Source organism: Alligator sinensis, unplaced genomic scaffold, assembly GCF_000455745.1.
Source record: "Alligator sinensis unplaced genomic scaffold, ASM45574v1 scaffold201_1, whole genome shotgun sequence".
Lineage (NCBI taxonomy): Eukaryota > Metazoa > Chordata > Crocodylia > Alligatoridae > Alligator > Alligator sinensis.
Window position 1 is genome coordinate 579,502 of NW_005842661.1, and position 13,786 is coordinate 593,287.

General features: G+C 53.7%; 1 protein-coding gene across 14 annotated transcripts in view; it reads left to right on the plus strand.

Moving 5' to 3' along the window:
• Nucleotides 1–13,786, plus strand: part of ELN (elastin) — a 62,959-nt gene that overhangs the window by 23,041 nt on the left and 26,132 nt on the right. For 9 of the 14 annotated variants that reach the window (XM_006033788.3, XM_006033789.3, XM_025215681.1 and 6 more), the window contains exons 3-12: nucleotides 651–716; nucleotides 1,949–1,981; nucleotides 4,851–4,895; nucleotides 5,697–5,783; nucleotides 6,669–6,773; nucleotides 6,934–7,002; nucleotides 7,095–7,142; nucleotides 9,483–9,554; nucleotides 9,791–9,823; nucleotides 10,062–10,133. In XM_006033788.3, the coding sequence (XP_006033850.1) occupies nucleotides 651–716; nucleotides 1,949–1,981; nucleotides 4,851–4,895; nucleotides 5,697–5,783; nucleotides 6,669–6,773; nucleotides 6,934–7,002; nucleotides 7,095–7,142; nucleotides 9,483–9,554; nucleotides 9,791–9,823; nucleotides 10,062–10,133 (630 nt within the window). The remainder of the gene's footprint in view (nucleotides 1–650; nucleotides 717–1,948; nucleotides 1,982–4,850; nucleotides 4,896–5,696; nucleotides 5,784–6,668; nucleotides 6,774–6,933; nucleotides 7,003–7,094; nucleotides 7,143–9,482; nucleotides 9,555–9,790; nucleotides 9,824–10,061; nucleotides 10,134–13,786) is intronic. The other 5 variants (XM_025215684.1, XM_006033792.3, XM_006033794.3 and 2 more) reach the window with 5 other exon arrangements.

The following is a 13,786-nucleotide window of genomic DNA, read 5'->3' on the forward strand; positions in this document are numbered from 1 at the left end:
AAATCAACCCTTTAGTGGCCCCTTTTATATAGATTTCCCTTTGCCATGCTGCCTAGTTTGTAGTCTCAGCCTCTTCACCTGGGTCTATTGGCCCTGAAATCAGAAGCCTGGGGTCAGGGAGTCCTGCAGGTTAGTAAGCCACAGGCTCTGCTGTGGTTTGTCTTATCTTTAGTTGGGCATCTGGAGCCAGTGTGGTCCTGCTGGAGGTCAGTGCCTTTCCCTGCCAGGGAGCAATGTGGGAGGGTGCTGTCTGGCTGGATGGCCTCAGCAAGAGCTTTTTATCCTGGCCTCCTCTTCCATCATCCTGGCTTGGAGGGAGCTGGGCTGAGGAGGCTGGAGCTTCAGTGTGATCCTGACCTTTCTCTACCCATTCCCAAAGCAGAGCAATCTCACTTGGGGCACCCCCTGGGAGCAGGCATGGAGACCCACTCAGGGGGAGGACTTTAGGCTGGCAGTGGGTGGGCTATCTAAGCCCCCACCCCCTCCCACCTCCTTTCCTGGGCCTTTGGTCTGGGAATGTAGGTACCAGACCCATGAATAGAGAGTCTGTTTTTGCTCCTAAAAAGATACCCAGGTACTGAGCACTCTGGGGCAAGGATCCTAGCAAGTCTGGGGTTGGTAGGGCGATAAGGATGTGCTGGTCTTTTCAGGAGCTGCTGGAATCGGAGGCCTGGGAGTAGGTGGAATAGGAGCTGGAGTAGGCCTTGGGGGTGCAGGTGAGTATCCAAACCAATCCTTCATGCATGGCTGCTCTGAGGCAAAAGGAGAGCCCATACCCTATGCCTGATGATTGGCCTCACTGGTAGGAAAGATGAACAGGCACCTCACTTGGGCATGGATGTATCTGCTGTCTCCCTGAGGAAGGAGAAGCCTTCCCTGTGTACAGAGTACTTCGGAACAGAGGTGTCTTCCCAGGTGCAGGGTTCTCTTATCTGGTCAGGGTGCTGGCACGTGGCTTGGCTTCTGCTAGGGGAGAGGCCTCTTCAGTCTAGCAGACAAGGCAGAAAGAAGCCCAGCAATTTCAGACAAGAAATAAGGTGTGTCTTTTTAGCGGGTTTTAACAGAGCGGGTGCCATGGAGTCAGGGTGGGATGTTTTTCCCTTAGTTCAAACAGGAGCAAACGAGGAGAGGCTGAGGAACCTGAACCTGTTCAGCCTCCACAAGAGAAGGCTGAGAGGGGATCTAGTGGCAGTCTACAAACTAGTCAAGGGGGACCAGCAGGCATTGGGAGAGTCCCTGTTCCCCTGAGCGCTCCCGGGAGTTACAAGAAACAACGGACCAAGCTAGCGGAGGGTAGTTTCAGGCTAGACGTTAGGAAGCGCTATTTCACTGTCAGGGAGGCTAGGACCTGGAATCAGCTTCCAAAAGAAGTGGTGCTGGCTCCTACCCCGGGGGTCTTTAAAAGGAGGCTGGACAAACATCTGTCCAGGGTCGTTTGACCCCAGTACTCTTTCCTGCCACGGCAGGGGGTTGGACTAGATGATCTCGTCAGGTCCTTTCTGACCCTACCAACTATGAAACTATGATTTCTTAGGGTGATATCTTTTATTGGACCAGCTATCTACTTAGGATTGGCTACACAAGCTTTTGAATGCAAGTCATTCTTTTTCAAGTCACTGCTGGTCTCACATAATTTCTGGACCATCACGACTACACCATCACTTCTACACTACTGCAAATAGGAATGAATTCAGGGCAGTCCCTACACAGGATTCAGATGAAGTGATCCCTATGACCTGTTTGGCCTGTGAGCTGCAACTGTATTCAGAGCAGCCAGGAGGTGATGCTGAGGCTCCCAATGGCTGTGGGTCCCTGCACATGTGATCTAGGACCTGACTCTTCTCCTCTCTGCCAGGCCAGCCACCTGCTGTGACATAATCCCCCATGCTTTCCCACTTCTGTCCTTCCTCACATTTGCCTAATGGTTTGGGGTGTTGCTTTTTTTCAGGGCTTGGTGCTGGAGGAAAACCTCCCAAGCCAGGTAAGAGTTGTTTCCTCAGCCCATCTCTCTTGCTGGTTCTGGGAGGTCTGCGATAGCAAGGGCATGGAGGCTACTATCAGCTGCTGCTGATAATCCTTGATTTTCTCACATAATTTAGGGATGAGGGAGAGGAGACTGAGCATTCAGGGGACTGCCTTAGCATTGTGGGCAGAGCAGACAACCTGTTTCCCAACCAGTAGCGGAGCTGCGAGCCTGTGGTTATTTGTTCCCTCCCATTCAAAACAGGACTCCTGACCTTGGGTGGTCATGGCTGGGTGCTCCTTCAGGGATTGGAAACCGCAGGGCACTGGCTCCAAGCAGCAACTCCTCTTGCCACAGAGGCCTGAATAAATGATTAGCACATGTCCATTAGGCTTCACTTAGCCTGTAGTTAAATGCTGTTTACTGGGGCATGGAAAGGGAGTCAGGACTTTTCACTCCCTTGGTACCTGGATACATACAAGGAGGCTGGGAACAGCAGGGAGCTGGGCAAGGCTCCTGAGACCCCTCAGCCATCTGTATGTTGGTCTGCAAATCACTTATCTTGGATGCATCCTGGGGGCATGGAGGATGTAACTCCAGGGCACCAAAGGCTGCCTGTATCTGGAAAGATGTAAAGATGTAAAACTGCAGCAGTGTTAGGGCTATGCCAGAGCCAGCTGCTGCCAAACGATTGTGCCCTTGCAAAGCTGGCAAAGGCTCTGTCAGGGAGTTCACTGCCAGCAAACCACGCAACCTCATGCCTTTGCTGGAACCATGCTGCTAAGGCTGAGCCATGCATGAAAGCAGGAGGCACCTGCTGTTAAAAGGCTCCATTTCCAGTGAGGCATGGGCCTCCCACCTGAGGATGCTCAGCACTGCTCAGCAGTGAGCTCCCCAGGAACTGTGAAGAAAGGAACCTGCAAGGAATTCAGCCTCTTCTGCTCAGGTCCATTAGATAGCTCTTCCTGGTATTGCCTACCCTAGGGGTAGCAAAGCCTTTTCCACTTGGTGCTGGGGATCATCTAGTGAGTGCCTCACAGGTCATCTCACATGGCTAATGCCTGGCCCAGGAGCACAAATGGGCTGCTGTGTTTCAAAGGTGGTGCTTGAGATATTGTGCCCCAGGCATCAGGGACTGCCCATCTCTACTCAGGGCTAGCTGGTGAGGAACCCTTTGGATGGAGCAGGAGGGCTGCCACCATGCCTTTCCTATATTGGCGGGGTTGGGCTAGGCACTGCCCCTATCAGGTTCTCCCTGCCATGGCTTGCACAATGTCTATGATCCTGCCCTACCATGATCCTCCTGGCCCAAGGGAATTCAGTCTTATGGGGCTTGGGGCCATTCCATTGTCGCTGCTACAGAATATCAATCATGGAGAGAATGGGGAGGCCCTCAGCCATCTTGGTATTGGGAGATGGGGCAGGAGTCACAGAAAGTTAGGGGCCAAGCAGAAAGGCTAGGTCAGGACAACTGGACTGGGCCAAAGGTAGACTCAGCTCCAAACCTGACCTTCCAGCCCCTTGCTGAGCAGCCCAAACCCTTCTATGTGATCCCCCTAACCTGCCTGACTCCAGCATCCCCAAAGCACAAGCAACCAGTGGCATGATTGGCCCTGGGACCTGTCCATTTGCCTCCCGGAAGGCAGGCCAGCACAAGGAGGCTCCCTGGAAGCCCTATTTACTCAGATTTCAGTTTGTGGAAAGAAAAACAAGCCCTTTATTTCTGCATAATTAAAAACAAACGCTGTGTAGCTGTGAAGTCCCAGCCTAAGCGTTGTTAGCGTGCATGAGCCAAGGGCAGTGGAATTTGCGCCTGGAGGGAGCAAGCAGATGATTAGGCCCAGATGTTGGAAGGCTGCGTCTTCCACAGCCAGAGGGACTTGTTCCACAGTCATAAACATTTCAAATTCAATCCCATCACTGATCTTGCTGGGAGGAGTTAGGACAGAGCCTAGAGAGGGGCAGGGAAGGGGGTGGGCCAAGCAGCACCTGGGGGAGCACAGAGGCTGTGGGGCAAAGGGAGCAGACCAAACCAGTCACCCCCAGCATGGGCCTGGGTTGGCCTTGTCCTGGCCCCAGCACTTTGGGATTTGATTCTTCCTATGCTCCATCCACTGGAGTGGCCAACAAAAGGCTTTGACCACAGCAGAGCCCCACTTCAAGGCCACCCTCCTCCCTTGTGTGCTGTGAGCAGCCAACAGCATTGCCACTGAGCTTCCCATCCTCTTGCTCAAAGGACAAGCACCACTAGAAAGGGAAAAAAAGCACTTTGCCCCCTCAGAGCTTATGGTTCAGACTCTTGGTGCACAACCTCACACAGCTAAGGTTATTTTTGTTGAGATTTGACCGGCTTCTAAACTGAGGCTGGAAGTCTCTTTGAGAAGATGGCAGCTCTGGGGAAGTCTTGTGAGCTGGCTCTTTACTTTTCCTATCCCTGACTAGCAGGGGGACAGCAAGGGGAGCTCCACAGACCCCAACAGGCTCCTGCAGTCACCATGGTATCAGTCCCTGGAAGCTGTAAGAGGGGTTCACACCACAGAGGAACATGGGGTCCAGGAAGGGTGCAGAGTGCAGGCTGAGAAGCCAGGGCCTCCCTGGCCTCATACAGGGAGCCAGGCCCTTCAGGACTCAGGCTGGGAGAGGAGATGGGGAGCAATAAAGCAGCATCCTTCCCAGTCCTCTTCATGTTTCCAGTGTTGGCGACTGGACATGCCCCAGATAGCAGTGCTGAAAACTGCTGTTGTATTTGCTCAGAGCTGGCTGAACACACTGAGCAGAGCTTCACACCCCCTGTCCCTCCCTACCCCACAGACCAGGCCAGGCAGCCTTTCTCCTTGGCGCACATGCCTGCTCATATCTTCCCTTCTCATTGAATTTCTCTTTCCAGGAGTTGGAGGCCTTGGGGGATTTGGGGCACTTGGTCTGCAACCCGGTGAGTGCACAGATTGTCCAGGGGCCTTGGGGACACTGAGCACTGCTCTTGTGCTCACAGGGCCTGGCCTAGACCCCTGATTCTTCTCCCCGCAAGTGCCCCTTGCCCAAGCCATAAAAAGACAGAGGCTGAGCTGTCAAAGGGGGTTGGGCTAGGACTGGGAACCCAAACTCCCAGGTAGCTCAGCTAATCGTACCCGTTTCTCTTCCTTTCCACAGTGGCCAGCTTTTTTCTCAGGTTGCAGGCTTCCAGACAAAAGGTTGTTCCCAGCCCTGAATCACAGGGATTTACCAGCAGAGTAGTGGTATCTCCTGCCTAGGATCAGGGATCCATTGTGCTGGGCACAGTGCCATTCCCACAGATGAGAAGCAGAGGGCAGGCAGTGGGGAAGGGCTATAGGACCCTAGATTCCCTTTGTGAGCAGCGGACAGCTGGGTTTTCCTAGTCATCTTGGGACTTTTATTTGGAAGGGGCTTTCTCTGTGAATAGCCCTGACTGGAGCCCCCCTGGGTGATATCTGGGTACTCCACAATTCTCCACATCTACCCCTGCCACACCCCATGCCTACCACAGGTCTTACAACAGTGGGAATTCTCTCCTGCCACCTCCTGCTCCATCTCTGCCTCCAGCATGCTGCAGACACTTGCCAGGAGAGTGCAGCGCTGGGGGCACTGACTTAGGTGTCTGGGGGTACAGGGCAAGAGTGAACTCTCCCATGGAGCCTGATTCTTCAATGGTCCCAACCACGAGGCAGGTTTTGGGCTCTGGGGAAGTCAGGTTCACTCTCCTTTTCTATGGCAGGTGGTGTAGCTCGGCTGGGCTTGTACCCAGGGGGCATCTACCCAGGTGCTGGGTCGGCAGCTGCCTATAAAGCTGCTGCCAAAGCTGGTGAGTGCACAGAGCTTGTTTCTAGGTGCTAAGATGGCCCAGAGCACCCAGAGGTTGGCTGTCCTTCCTTGGTCCTGCATCATAGCTATGCACCAGCTGCGCAAACTGAAAAATGGCTCCTGACAAGGACTGGGATGGGCTTTACCAAATACACCGGTACCTGGAACCAAACCAGACCAGGAGCTCAGGCCTCCAGCGGGGAGAGGGCTACAGAATGCATGGCCTGTCAAATCTGGGATGCCCTTGGCTCACTACAGTCCTCCTGGCTGCTCCCCTTCCCGGAACCCTGCCATGCCATCTGTGCTCCCTTGGCATGAACCTCATGGATCCTGCCCTTTGAGGCAGGTCTTAATGCCCAGACACTGTGATACGGCAAGTGAGAGGTGCTGGTCTGTTGGCTAAGGGCTGGACCAGTGTAGGGGTGAGGGAGCTAATGTGGCAGCAGTAAGCATATAGGGAAGTCTGGGGAGTTTGGGGACAGCTGTGCTGAGTGGCATGTCCTGTCTAGGGCAATGCAGGTGGCACAGAACTCACCCCAGATGAACTGGGGTCCTTCTACTCCAAAGGTCAGGGGGCCTTTCTGTTTTGGGCACTGGCAGTCTGTCACTCCCAGTGCCATGGGGAAGCCCTCTGCAGGCCTGCCTGGATCCCAGGGCAGCGTGGGGAAGCCTACGATACTCAAGACTGAGAGTCTGTTTCACCCCTGTACTATGTGATCCATCCAGGCTGGGCTTAATATCCATGGCTGGAGCCTTCACCTCTAGGTGGTTGAAAGTGCCTGTGTTTTCAAGTCCCTGTGGCTTCAGGGCCAATCCAACCAGAAGCCCTCTATGGTGTGAGTCTGGGTACTCACCTTGTGCCTGCCCTTCCCACTTCGGTCACTAGGTGCTGGCTTGGGCGGAGTTGGCACCATTGGTGGAGTTGGAGGAGTCGGTGGTGTTGGCGGAGTTGGCCTGCCTGGTGGTGTTGGTGGCCTTGGGGTCTCCACAGGTAGGCTGTGCCCAAATCCTGAGCTTGCCTTTCCTGGGCATCACAATGTCCTGGCCATATTGGATTCCACACCAGGATCTGTGCCCATGGACGGTTATAAGTCTGTGTGCTTTCTGCTGGTCCAGTTTTCACAGCCTCTGACTCTCTCATGCCCATGCAGGTGCTGTAGTGCCCCAGGCTGGGGTTCAGCCAGGAGCAGGTGTTGGAGTAAAACCCCCCAAAGTACCAGGTAGGTGGAAGCACAAGTGTGGGTGGGAGATCAACTAGGTGTGACAAGGTGGCTGGACAGATGTTCACTGTTGCTTCTCTCTTGTCTGCCAGGTGTTGGGATTCCTGGAGCATTTCCAGGAGGCGTGCTTCCAGGGACAGGTGAGCTGTGGAAGGGCTCATGGCATAAAGGCACTGTTGGCATACAGCCTGTGTGCAATGCACCAGTCAGTGAGCACAGCGTGACCGCCAGTCCAGTGTCTTACTCAGCTACTGCACAGCCAGCCTGGCTGTTGCTGGCACACTGTGTGAACATGCTAATCCAGCCTGTGCAAGAACCTATCTGTAAAGCAGCCCAGTGCTGGCCCTCACATGGTGCCTCTAGCTCCAACTCGAACCAGTTTCCATAACAAGAAATGTTTGTTCCCTGGGTAGTGGCAGCCAGGCCAGTCCATCAGTGGCTGCCATTTTTGCAGTCCCTGCATCCAAGTTGTCACCTGGGGCTGGTGCCCTGCTTTTCCACCCCTAGTTATACTACTGCCTGTGTTGTGTTGATCACTGCAAGTCCCTCTCAGACTGAATTTCAGAGTGGCCACATATGACATTTGGTTAAATGAGGATAGCTAGTTCTGACAAACTTGTTGTTTCTAAATTATCTGTGGGAGCAGCAGGCTTTAGAATCACCTGACCAAGATCATTTAAAATTATCAGTTTGAAAAATGGGTTTCAAACAGTAAAAGGCCAAACATAAAACAGAACATTTCCGCAAGATGGTTTTCAGTGTGTCAGTTCACAAATGTGTTTGAGACGTCGGTATTGCACCCTGGTTTGGAAAGGAGGGATGTTTTCAAAACCTGGAATGTTTTGTGGGATAAGAAAATTCTTTTCTGCCCATCTGCTAAACCACTGTGAGCCAAACTTTTTGGAAGAAATATCACAAAATTAGTTCCACACCCTCCCAAAGTGCCACTCCAGTGCTCTTCTGCTGCCTGATCTGCTGCTCTTTCTACTCCCTGCCCTGCCTGGTCTATCACTGTGCTCTGTCACCTTCCAATCTGCTGTGTCACACACACAGGCTTCCTGTGCCACTTGTGGTACATGCGCTGCAGGTTGGCCATCCCTGCACTAAACCACAAAGCAGACAGGGAGGTATAACAAAAAAAGAACAAAGCAAAGAAACATATCTGTGGGCAGAGGGTGACATGGAAAATAGAGTAACGCCCTGTGTAGCACCAGAAGCCAGCATCCCAGGAGCAGTGAGCTGTTCAGTCTGTGACCTGGAAAACCTGGCTTCTGAGGGAGCTATGTGTCCTGAGAGGAGGCCAATAAGAGAGTCATTGCTACCCACTTAGGAGGCAGGGGCAGGTACATTGGCTCTCAGGAAAGACATGGGCTAGAAATGGCAGCTGGAGTCATCTCAACAGCAGAAAAGTAGGTGTTGCATGCCAGGGCATGGAGGATCTGGCACAGCCTACATGTCCCTGGGAATCTCAGTAAGCAAGGGCTCTGACTTCCATGAAGTGATTGTCTGGTGTCTTTGGGGATGTGAGGGGAAAACACCAACATCCAAGGCCCTGGTAAGCCCTTGGGCCAGTTTGTGGTGTGGTGTGGTGTGGTGTGGTGTGGTGTGTGCTCTGGGGACTCATTCCACACACACAGGAGCAGAACCCTGAGGATCTACATCAGCCCAGAGCATGCAGGGCAGCTGTAAACTCATGGCAGTTCAGACTAGAGCCCTCTGCCCATGGCAGAGATGTCACCCATGGAAGTTAACTTCTGCAGCAGCCCCAACATGCTAGGAACATAATAGGAAGCAGGTTCCTACAGCATCTCAGTGCCACTCAATCTGTCACCAAGCAGCATCTCTGGGGATAGGTGGGCTCCTGTCCCTGAAAGCCAGACTAATCCAACCATCCACATCACCTAAGAAACTGAGCAGTCCCCAGGCCATACAAGGCAGGGCTAGACTGTAGCTAGCTCTAAGTGAGGGACTGACTGTGCCCACAGTGTCCATGCCCTTAGCATATGTCCTTGCACAGGCCTGGCCAGAGGCAGATCAACATTTGTGGTTAGTCCTGACATCAGGTACACAAGCATTAGGGCAGGAGAAAGTGTGGAATACAGCACCACAGAGCAGAGCAGAAGGATGGAGATGGATGGGGTGAGACAGGAGGCTAGGAAGTGGGAGGAGGACAAGATTGCAGAAGAGACAGGACGTGACAGAGTCTGAGCCAGAGAACAGAAGAGCTGGCATCCTACCAGCCTGCCAGGTGCAACACAGCAGGAGTCAAGACAGACTGGGGCAGGGCACAGACAGGTGCTTCCTCCCAGGTGCCATGGGCAGTGATACAGTATGAGTCAGAGCAGAGAGTAGGGCCTGGGGGCCTGTCGTTGGCTCCACAATGCAGCTTGAACATAGCTGCAGGAACTTGGAAGGGGTAGTGGCTGCCATTGAAGGATCTCTGCCTCCATTTAGCTGGCTCTTTCTGCTCTGTCTTGTAGGCCTCCGTTATCCTGGTGTTGGTGTCCTGCCTGGTGTACCAACAGGGACTGGAGTCAAGCCAAAAGCCCCAGGTATGTTCCCCTTCCCTGGTGTGTACCTAGGGCCAAGGGCCAAAGGCTGGTGTTGCTTTGGGCAGAGGTGATGGGACTCTGTCCCTCATTCTGAGATGGGACTGGAGAAGACACATTCTCCTTGAGCAGGCATGTATGGACCTGTACAGGCCCACATGGACTGGTTTGGGTCCCCTGAACCACCACAGGCCTGACTGGACTGGCTGAGAAGCTCACATATTTGTTTCTCTGTTCAGGAGCAGGCGGAGGAGCCTTTGCTGGAATCCCTGGTGAGTTGCCTGACTTCCTGCCTGCCCGCAATTCATTTTTTTTAGCCTGTGCTCTGCACTGCAGTCTGGGGCTCAGAGCCACTGGGTCTCCTGGTGGGCTTATGCTGAGCCACCTTGCCCTGCCTTACTGTGCTCAAGGACTGCAAGTGCCCCTCAGACAACACCCCCTCCTCCACTGGAGCAGCTTGGGAGAGCAGTGGGCATCCTCATAGATAAAGTCTTCCCATTGTCTTTGCAGGATTTGGTGGCTTTGGAGGTCAGCAGCCTGGTGTCCCTCTGGGATACCCTATCAAAGCACCCAAGCTCCCAGGTAAGCAGTGAGGTGAGGAGCATAGAATCATAGAAAGTTAGGGTTGGAAGGGACCTCAGGAGGTCATCTAGTCCAACCCCGTGCTTAAAGCAGGATCATCCCCAACTAGATCATCCCAGCCAAAGCTTTCTCTAGCTGTGTCTTAAAAATCTCCAAGGATGGAGGTACCACAACTTCTCTGGGCATGGGCAACTGGTGCCGCCTTAGTCAAGGGGAGCACCTATGACTGGTCCTGCCAACTGTGGGTGGGGGGTGCCCCACGGGTGATCCTGCAGACCAGGGGGAGGTCCCCCCCGGGCGATCCCATGATGGCTGATCACTGCGGCTGATCTCTGCGATCGCTGCAGCCACTTCTGGAAGTAGCTGCGGCCACTTCTGGGAGCAAGCGCTGGCCGATCGCTACAGCCGCTCCCAGAAGTGGCCACAGCCACTCCCAGAAGTGGCTGCAGCGATCGTAGTGATCAGCCAGTGCTTGCAGGGTGGGGCACCAGTGCTCCTGCCTGCCCCTCCCCTGCCCATCACCTAAGCAGGAGTGCAGCTGATCAGGGGGTGTACCGGCACTCTCAGGGGGTGCACATGCACCCCCGTGCACCCACTACACATAGCCACTGTCTCTGAGTAACCTGTTTTAATGTTTTACTACCCTCCTAGTAAGAAAGTTTTCCCTAATATCTAACCTAAACTTCCCTTTATGCAACTTGAGACCATTGCTCCTTATTCTGTCATGTGCCACCACTGAGAACAGCCCAGCTCCATCCTCTTTGGAACCACCATTCAGATAGTTAAAGCAAATCCCTCCTCAGCCTCTCCTCAGAAGTCATGTCCCCAGCCCCCTTACCCTTTTTGTTGTCCTCCGCTGGACTCTCTCCAATTTGTCCACATCCTTTCTGTAGTGGGGGGCCCAAAACTGAACAGAGTACTCCAGATGTGGCTTCACCAGTGCTGAATAGAGGGGAATAATCACTTCCCTTGATCTGCTGGCAACACACCTACCAATCCAGCCCACTATGCTGTTAGCCTTCTTGGCAACAAGGGCACACTGTTGGCTCATATTCAGTTTATTGTCCACTGTAACCCCCAGGTCCTTTTCTGAAGAGCTGCTGTCCAGCCAGTCAATCCCCAGCCCGTACCAGTGCATGGGATTGTTCCATCCTAAACAAGAAAGCCTTCCCTTAGCTCTTGCTTTGGGGCCACTGATGTCATTGTTGCTCCCCTGTGGACTCTTCTCTAGCTGAGGCTTATGCCCTATCCCTGAGAGTGAACTATTGTGCCCCTCCCCTGGTTTTCCATGCTTCCTTGGGAAGGCACTGCAGTGTCAGCTCTGCCTGTGGCAGAGCAAGAGAGCATCCGGCTGTGTATCCTAACCTCATCCCTTTTTTCTGTTCCCAGCCATGGCTCTACAGGCTCCCACCTGGCCCCTAGTACACAAGAATGAGAGAGCGCTGAGCCCAACATGAGCCCAGGGAGGATCTCCTGGTGGGCCAAGGGACAGATAGGCTGGCAGCATACTTTGCTGGCTTGTCCTTTTCTTTCCTGTGGGCACTATAATGCCATTAATATTTCAGCTCATGGTGTAGCCAAGAGCTCCTGAACCACTGGCACTGCTGGCCTTGGCCATATAAGCTGATATTCCAGGGTGAAGCCCTTAAATCCACATACAGGCAGCTAGAAAGAGGCCTGACTGGAAGATAATGGTATCTGTGGGTTTTAGACCTCCCCCTTGTAGCCTCCCATGTGTGAAACGCTATGCCTTGTCCCTCTGTGGCTTCCCAAGGGGAAAAGGGCCCAACATGCCCTATCTGGTGGAACATGAACATGAATGAGCTGTGGGTGTGCAATAGGGAGGTGGGGGGAGGTGGCATGGTCATGGCCTGGGCTAGCTAGTTAGTAGCCATTCCCAGTTGCTGTCACCTACTTTCACTCCACCCTGCTGCTGGTCTGCTGTGGGCTCTTTACTGGGCTCAGCAGGTGCTATTTGTTTTGTGCTCCTCTCTTCACGGGAATGGGTATTATGGCTATTATGGGGACTAGTTGCAGAACAGGATGCTTTTGGCTGAATGTACCCAGGGAAGCACTGGCTACATTACTGGTGGCAGAGAGGACAGGTCTGTGATCCGAACCATTGTGCTGTGGGGCCCCCTGAGACAGTTGCACTGGGTGGGGAGACCTCTGAGCTGCCTTTGCCACTCACTGCTCTTCCTGAGGTGACCCTAGGGTTGGACTGTGCCCCACCCCATGTTCCTTCTGTGGCCTAGCTCAGTTCATCACCGAGTCTTTGTGGAATGTTCCCCATCTTTCTGGGACTGTGTTATATAACAGGTGACTGCTTCTCAAGCCCTGTGATCTCTGGGACTGCTCCATCCCCAGCCCCGCAGCCAGCGATCTCCACTGGGCTGTCATACGCTGCTAAGTGGACCCCAACCAGGGAAATGTTGATCTCACAACACAGACAAATGAAGCACCAGGTCTGGCCTGGGACCAGGAGCTGGGACCATCTGCTCCAGAGCATCCAACCTCCTCACCAGGATGAAGATCTGGCCTTCTAGAGAGGCTAGGGCAAGGTCACTGGCTAAGGCAAATGTTGTGAAACATCCCAGCTGGGTCATTTAGCAAGAGGGGAGAGCAGTGTTCAGACTCCAGGTGGGTCTGTGGCTCAGTCAATGCCCTCTAAGGACAGGAAAGGCATTGCTCAGGTTGTTGAGTTGCCCAGACACATGGAGGGCAAGGACTGGGTGCTGTTATTACTCTGCCCCAGGTCTTGCTGTTGTTGCAAATAGGAAAGAATACAGCCCTGAGCCCACACTGCTCTGTAGTATTTAGAGGGTTCTAGTGCTCTCATGTGGCAGGCAAGCGCATGACAGGTCAATGGTTGCAGCGCTGCTGCAAGTGTTTCTTTAGAGCCTCCCGCTGCAGTGCAGAATTTTGAACAGTGCTGCCGACAACTGGGCTGAAGGAAGGAGGTCACATGGAGGGGAGGGGTAGAGGAGCTGCGTTCCCATGGGGTGTGTGGCAGCAGATGATTTTCCAGGCCTCTCTCTCAGGGTAACTGGTTTGCCACTGCTGTCACTTCAAAGTCTTCATAGAGAGGACGTACCTCTGAGTGCCTGAGCTTTCAGGGTGGGGGTGGGGGCAGGATCCCAGACAGACAGGGCAGTGACATGTGATTCTCTGGCTTCCCCTTCTGGGGCCCATTGCTGCAAGAGGCAGAAATATTTGAACCAAGCCAACTTCCTCCCGCAGAGGCAGAGTTACACTCATTAGGGCAATTCTTTTCCTGAGCAGCTCAAGCTGCAGACTCCTGGAAAGCTGAGCAGCCTGTCAGCGAAATCGGTTACCAAGATGTCTGGCATGTTAGCTGCAGCACAACTTCTCCTGAGGAACCACTGCCCCAGACAGCCTTTTATGGGGTGCCTGATGCTAACAGCAAACCACTAGTGCAAGGCTCACGCAATGCCTGGCTCCTTCCATAGCCCAGCTCAGCCTTGCCCATGGCCCAGAGCCTGGCTGGGGCTCCTCTCCCAGCTGACCCACTTACTGGGGAGCCACCACTGATAAGTCAAAAGAGGTAAATGTCCTGGGGAACCAGGCTGTCAGCATCTAAATGCTTCAGGCCAGCATCATGCTCCCTTTATCTCACACCCGCAGGTCTCTCC